This window comes from Papio anubis, unplaced genomic scaffold, assembly GCF_008728515.1.
Source record: "Papio anubis isolate 15944 unplaced genomic scaffold, Panubis1.0 scaffold1625, whole genome shotgun sequence".
Classification (NCBI taxonomy): Eukaryota; Metazoa; Chordata; class Mammalia; order Primates; family Cercopithecidae; genus Papio; species Papio anubis.
This window is the reverse complement of record NW_022161608.1, coordinates 5,449-12,001: the sequence shown is the minus strand read 5'-3', so window position 1 is coordinate 12,001 and position 6,553 is coordinate 5,449. Positions and strand designations below refer to the sequence as shown.

The 6,553-nt window shown below is 52.1% G+C and overlaps 1 protein-coding gene across 3 annotated transcripts; it reads right to left on the bottom strand.

The window, feature by feature from the left end:
* Positions 1 to 257: 257 nt before the first annotated feature.
* On the bottom strand, positions 258 to 2,884 carry LOC116272694 (uncharaterized LOC112694756 homolog). 3 transcript variants are annotated; one of them, XM_031661456.1, is made up of 5 exons: positions 2,756 to 2,864; positions 2,474 to 2,509; positions 2,287 to 2,367; positions 1,040 to 1,183; positions 258 to 795 (listed from the first exon to the last, which is right to left on the bottom strand). In XM_031661456.1, the coding sequence occupies exons 3-5, from the start codon at positions 2,314 to 2,316 to the stop codon at positions 601 to 603; spliced, it is 369 nt and encodes a 122-aa protein (XP_031517316.1). In that variant the 5' UTR covers positions 2,317 to 2,367; positions 2,474 to 2,509; positions 2,756 to 2,864; the 3' UTR covers positions 258 to 600. The 3 variants fall into 3 exon arrangements, with proteins under 3 accessions (XP_031517316.1, XP_031517317.1, XP_031517315.1); XM_031661457.1 differs by lacking the exon at positions 2,287 to 2,367 and having other exon boundaries at positions 2,756 to 2,884; XM_031661455.1 differs by lacking the exons at positions 2,287 to 2,367; positions 2,474 to 2,509; positions 2,756 to 2,864 and having other exon boundaries at positions 1,040 to 1,681.
* Between the last annotated feature and the right edge of the window lie 3,669 nt (positions 2,885 to 6,553).

Here is a 6,553-nt window from a genome sequence, read left to right as displayed (position 1 = left end):
AGGAGTTTGAGACCAGCCTGACCAACATGGTGAAACCCCATCTATACTAAAAATACAAAAATTAGCTGTATGGTAGTTGTGTGCACCTGTAATCCCAACTACTCAGGAGGCTGAGGCAGGAGAATTGCTTGAGCCTGGGAGGTGGAGGTTGTGGTGAGCCAAGATTGCGCTACAGCACTCCAGCCTGGGTGAGAGAGTGAGGCCCTGTCTCAAACAACAACAACAAAAATAAAGAAAGAAAGAAAAAAAAAAAAACCCAGCTCTGGAAGGAGGAAAGTAAAAAAAAAAAGAAACTCAGTTCTCAGTTCTCAGGGTTGTTGGGAAAAACAATGAGGTCAGTAAAGAGGTCCTATACCTGGAACATAGTTCATTCGGTGAACGGAAAGGAGCTGTGTGAGCTGTTTTTTGTTACCCACATCACCTTTCTCCGGCTGGCACCCTATTTTATTTTCTTCAAGTAACTTTCACCAGACATTATCTGATAGGTTGTTTTTACCTGTCTCCACGTGACTCACACCCCGGAACCGTGCCTGGCCTTGAGAAGGTGCTCAGTAATAAATGTTGTTGAGCAAAAAAATGAATGCACCGATCATTCCTAGATCAGGGCTTAGCGGGGCAGGGGGTAGGAATGGAACTCACAGCTCCAGTAGGCTGGGGGCAGCAGGCATCCAGGAAGTGGGCCCGGCTAGGCAGAGGAAAGTCGCAGGCTTCTGCACAGGTCCAGCAGCAGTCTGGGGGCCCTGAGGCACCTTGCTTCCTGCAGGGGGAGCTACCGTCCGCGCAGCAGCCCTGGGCCTAGATCACAGGGTTCAGGATGTGGAACATGCAGCAGATAGTGACAGCCAGGCCAGCTTTCCCAAGGGGGCAGGAAAAGGTTTGGCTGGGGACAGGAGAGGAGGGACCCCCTGGTACTACAAAACGGATAGATGCAAGGGCTAAATGTCAAGTGTCTCAGGGTAAGAGCCTGCAGATGAAGGGACAGGTTACCGGGATTCCTCTTCCCCAGAGCCCACCCTTTATCCCACACCAGACCCCTCACCAGCAGGCAGTGCCTAGTCAGCAGGACTAGACCCAGCAGCAACAAATAGATGCCCACAGCGATGAAGACGATGGCAGGGATGGGGAGCAGCAGGGGAGGGCTGCTGACAGGAGCCGGGGTTGGATTCCATGGACTAGAGGAGGCCTGGACGAGCACAGGGGGAAGGGGTGACAAGGAGGTGGAGAGGGGTTGCAGGAACACGGGAATACCATGAGGGACGCGGAGGCGGGTGGGAGAGGAACGGCCACCAGATGGTGGGGAGAGCATCAATGGGACTACACCCTGACTCATTATCTTGTGCCCTGAGCCTGCCTTTTTCCCTATCATTTCCAGTTTAGCACCATCAAGCACTTCTGCATTCTAGAGTCTTCTAGGGCTTACTGATTTTCCTTCTGGAATGCCTCTCCAAAGAGATCTCTTGTCTCTGACTCCCCTGCCACTCCTTTACCATCCCTCAGCCCACATTACCGGCCCCTGTCATCCAACCTGCAATGTTTCCCCTTTTCCATACCAGATGTCCTTGTGTATCCCTCCCTCCCTTACAATCCATCAATGGCTCCCAGTAACTCACTTAAAACTTTTTCTTTTATTTATTTATTTTATTATTATTATTGAGATGGAGTCTCACTCTGTCACCCAAGCTGGAGTGCAGTGGGGCGATCTCGGCTCATGCAACCTCTGCCATCCGGGTTCAAGGGATTCTCCTACTTCAGCCTCCCAAGTAGCTGGGATAAAAGGCGCGCGCCACCACGCCCAGCTAATGTTTGTATTTTTAGTACAGAGGGGGTTTCGCCATGTTGGCCAGGCTGGTCTTGAACTCCTAATCTCAGGTGATCCACCCACCTCGGCCTCCCAAAGTGCTGGGATTCCAAGCATGAGCCACCGCACCTGGCTATTTTTCTTAGAGACAGTGTCTCACTCTGTCACTCAGGCTGGAATGCAGCGGCAAGATCATGGCTCGCTGCAGCCTCGAGCTCCTGGGCTTAAACGATCCTCCCACCTCAGCCTCCTCAGTAGCTGGAATTACAGGCGACAGCCACCACACCTGGCACTTAAAACTTATGTCAGTGACAAAATTCCCAGTTTAGTCCTGCCTACCTCTCTCCCTCCTTCTCTTCCAAACACATGATAGCCCTAGCAATTCCCCAAATGCTGCAGCCTCCCTCTCACCCCCAGGCTGTTTCCTCTGCCGGAAATGCCTTTTCTCCTGGATTACTTGGTCAACCTCCTCATCTTGCCAGGAATACCAGAAATGTGCTCTCCCGTGGGAAGTCCATTCCTGGCACTCTTCCTCACAGTTCTCGTCCTGAGCTGGCAGGGTGTAGTCTCTGTTGGGTAGAAGCCCCCTCCCCAGTCCGTGCTGGAAGGCAGGCTCAGTCGGGGTGAGGACAGGGCGCTGAGGGGGCTCAGAGAGGGGAAGGGGCCCGGACTTACGTCCATGGGGCAGGGCAGAGCCAGTCAATCCGGGAGCTGCAGAAGGAAGGTTCTGGGTCTCAGGGGCTGAGAGGCACCGTTAGACCGGGGTGCCCACCCTCCTTCCCTTTCCTGTTTGGGGAAACTGAGGCCATCGCTGGGCCAGAAGGTGGAATTCGGGAAAGGGAATGGGAGGCGGGGGATCCGAGGCGGCGCCTTCCTCGCAGGCTCCAGCGCGCCCCAGACCACTCCCCTCTTCAGTCCCTACACCCCGGGCTTCCCCGGTCGGTCCGCCCCCATCACCTGCACCCTCGGGCCGCGGGCAATTCACGGATTCCGCGCCGAGCTGGGTCCAATAGGCCGAGGCACCGGCTCCGCCCAGAAGCCGTTCGCGGCATCCAGCTGTTGCCATGGTGACCAGAGCGGCGTTTTTTACGGCGGCCGCCGAGGCCCAAACTCCCTCCTGCCGCCTCGCGCCTCCCGCCTCGCGCCTCCCGCCTCGCGCCTCCCGCCTCCCGCCTGAGCTTCCGCTGATACCAGCTTTGCGCCGCTGCGGCCCTAGGGGCTTTTTCGAGGGGACCCCAGGGGAAGAGCGAATCCCGCCACCGCCAGCCTAGGTCGGATCCTCATCAGATGCTGGACGTTGGAGGAGGCACCGGGTTGTGGGGCGCCACAGGAGGATTGAACCCCCAGGCTACACCGAAGACTTGGATGTATCTCCGGCCAAGCCATTGCGCATCTGCAAAAGGGAGAAAAGCCTGCTGCTCAGGAATATTGTAAAAATCAAAGCTACTTTTTATATTTTATTTTTATTTATTTATTTATTTTTGAGACTGAGTCTCGCTCAGTCGCCCAGACTGCAGTGCAGTGGTGCGATTTCGGCTCACTGCAACCTCCGCCTCCCGGGTTCAAGCGATTCACCTGCCTCAGCCTCCCGAGTAGCTGGGATTACAGGCGCGCACCACCACACCCGGCTAATTTTTGTATTTTTAGTAAAGACGGGATTTCGCAATGTTGACCAGGCTGGTCTCGAACTCCTGAGCTCAGGTGATCTGCCCGCTTCGGCCTCCCAAAGTGGTGGGATTACAGGCGTGAGCCACCGCACCCAGCCTATTTTTATTTTTTTAAATGTAGCTTTGGGCCGGGCGCGGTGGCTCACGCCTGTAATTCCAATACTTTGGGAGGCCAAGGCTGGTAGATCACGAGGTCAGGAGATTGAGACCATCCTGGCTAACACGGTGAAACCCCGTCTCTACTTAAAATACAAAAAAAAAAAAAAAAAGCCGGGCGTGGGGGCGGGCACCTGTAGTCCCAGCTACTTGGGAGGCTGAGGCTGGAGAATGGTGTGAATCCGGGAGGCTGAGCTTGCAGTGAGCCGAGATCTACCACTGCACTCCAGCCTGAGCAACAAAGCGAGTCTCTGTCTCAAAAAAAAAAAAAAAAAAGGTAGCCTTGAATGCCGGGCACAGTGTCTCACACCTGTAATCCTAGCACTTTGGAAGCAGATCACCCGAGGTCTGGCATTCGAGACCCGCCTGGCCAACATGGCAAAACCCTGTCTCTAATAAAAAAATACAAAAATTAGCCGGTTGTGGTGGCGGGCGTCTGTAGTCCCCGCTACTTGGGAGGCTGAGGCAGGAGAATTGCTTGAACACGAGAAGCGGAGGCTGCAGTGAGCTAAGATCGTGCCACTGTACTCCAGCCTGGTCAACAGAGTGAGACTTTGTCTCAAAAAATATATAAATAAAAACTAAAAATAAAAAAGTAGTGACGGTGTTGTGCTATGTTGCCCAGGCTGGTCTCAAACTCCTGGCCTTAAGTGAGCCTCCTTCCTCAGCCTCTCAAGTAGCTAGGACCACAGACGGGTGCCACTGTGCCTGGCTAATTTTGTTTTTTTTTTTTTTTTTACATTTTTTGTAGAGGAGGTCTCACTATGTTGCCCAGGCCATCTTGGACTCCTGGCCTTAAGCAATCCTCCATCCTCAGCCTCCCAAAGTGCTAGGATTACAGGTGTGAGCCACCGTGCCCCACCAAAACTACTTGTTAATTGTGTGGAATTATCAATATTTTTTTCAATCTGTTCCCACTGCTCCATTTTTACTCCATTTTGACAGCCTTCACATCACTATCAAAGTGATTTCCTACCACCCACATCAAATCTTGCTTCTTTTCCACTTTAAAACTTCCAAAGGCTTCCCACTTACTCCAGGAGAAAGCCCAAATGCTTTAGCAGACTGTCAACACCATCCACTGTGTGCCCTGCCTACCTTCCTTTTATTCATTCACAACATATTCAGTGGGTAACAGGCACTGCTGTAGTATCTAGCAGAGAATAAGGCAAACTTCCTGCCCTCATGTTGCTGACATTTTACCAGAGGAGGGAGATCAGGTATTAAATATATGTAAACAAATTAAATTTTGTACCCCCTTGGTTCTTTTTTTCTGATTTATTTTTTATTTTTATTTTTGGAGATGGAGTTTCGCTCTTGTCTCCCAGGCTGGAGTGCAATGGCACGATCTTGGCTTACTACAACCTCTGCCTCCCGGGTTCAAGTGATTCTCCTGCCTCAGCCTCCTGAGTAGCTGAGATTACAGGCAACTGCCACCACACACACCTAATTTTTGTATTTTTAGTAGAGACAGGGTTTCACCATGTTGGCCAGGCTAGTCTCGAACTCCTAACCTCAGGCAATCCCGCCTGCCTTGGCCTCCCAAAGTGCTGGGATTACTGGCATGAGCCACCGTGCCCAGCCTTTTTTTCTGAATTTTTAGAGATGTGGTCTTGCTTTGTTGCTCAGGCTGATCTTGAACTCCTGGGCTCAAGCGATCCTCTAGCCTCAGCCTCCCAGGTAGCTGAGATTACAGGCATGAACCACGATGCCTAACTTCCCACTGGTTCTTTCAATAGGATTTGCTGAAGCTTCCTGAACCAGCGTGTAGGGTCTCACATTTCCACAGCTTTGCAGATGCTGATCCCTCTGCTTGGGACACCCTCTGTCTTCCCCTCAAACCTCTTCCTCATCCCTCAAGCATGTGCTCAGTTTCGCCTCTGTGAGGTCTCCCTACCAACCTCAGGCAGAGGTGGCTGCTTTGGGCTGTGAATTCCCAGAGCATCATACAGATACTGTTGTTCTAGCACTTCTCACAAGATACTTGAATTCCTCACTTCCGTGTCTGGCTCCACAATTAGACTGCAAGTGTCTGGGGCCTGGTCTGAGTCATCTCCTTATCCTGAGCTCTAGTGCTTGGCCTAGCCCTGGGAGCCTTGGTGAATATTCACTGATTCTCTTTCTTTCCCTTCCTTCCTTCCTTCCTTCCCTCCCTCCCTCCTTCCTTCCTTCCTTCCTTCCTTTTTTCTTTTCTTTTTTTTTGAGACGAAGCTTTGCTCTTGTCGCCCAGGCTGGAGTGCAGTGGTGCGATCTCGGCTCACTGCAACCTCCGCCTCCCGGATTCAAGAAATTCTTCTGCCTGCCTCAGCCTCTGGAGTAGCTGGGATTACAGGCATGTGCCACCATGCCCAGCTAATTTTGTATTTTTAGTAGAGACAGGGTTTCTCCATGTTGGTCAGGCTGCTCGAACTCCCGACCTTAGGTGATCCGCCCGCCTTGGCCTCCCAAAGTGCTGGGATTACAGGCGTGAGCCACTGCACCCGGCCTATTTTTTTTCTTTTAAAAAAGTAGACATGGGGTCTCGCTATGTTGACTAGGCTGGTCTCCCAACTCCCGCCTCAAATGATCCTCCCACCTTGGCCTCCCAAGTTGCTGGTATTACAGGCCAGAGCCACTGCACTCAGCCGATACTTACTGATTCTCTGAATGAATTGAAACCAAACACTATCCACGAATGAAGCATTGATTTCCACATGTCCTAATTCCCTTGGCTTTCAAGGCATTCAGCCCTCCCCGTTTCATTCCTAACCTTTTTAGATCACACACACACACTTGCACACACCCACACATGCATGCTCACACAAGCACCCCTCTCCATGGAGGCCTCCGACTTCCTACACGATGGCTGAATCCTGGCATTTTCCCCTAAAAACAATGCCACCATATACCTATTTTTGTCCACATTCTCCACTCCAACATACCTCACCACAGC

Excerpts from the sequence above, each read along its gene's own strand:
- LOC116272694 (XM_031661455.1), bottom strand. The coding sequence starts at position 1,366 with ATGATAGGGAAAAAGGCAGGCTCAGGGCACAAGATAATGAGTCAGGGT. Across the intron at positions 796-1,039 it reads TGACTAGGCACTGCCTGCTG|GCCCAGGGCTGCTGCGCGGA; the intron begins GTGAGGGGTCTG and ends CCTGTGATCTAG.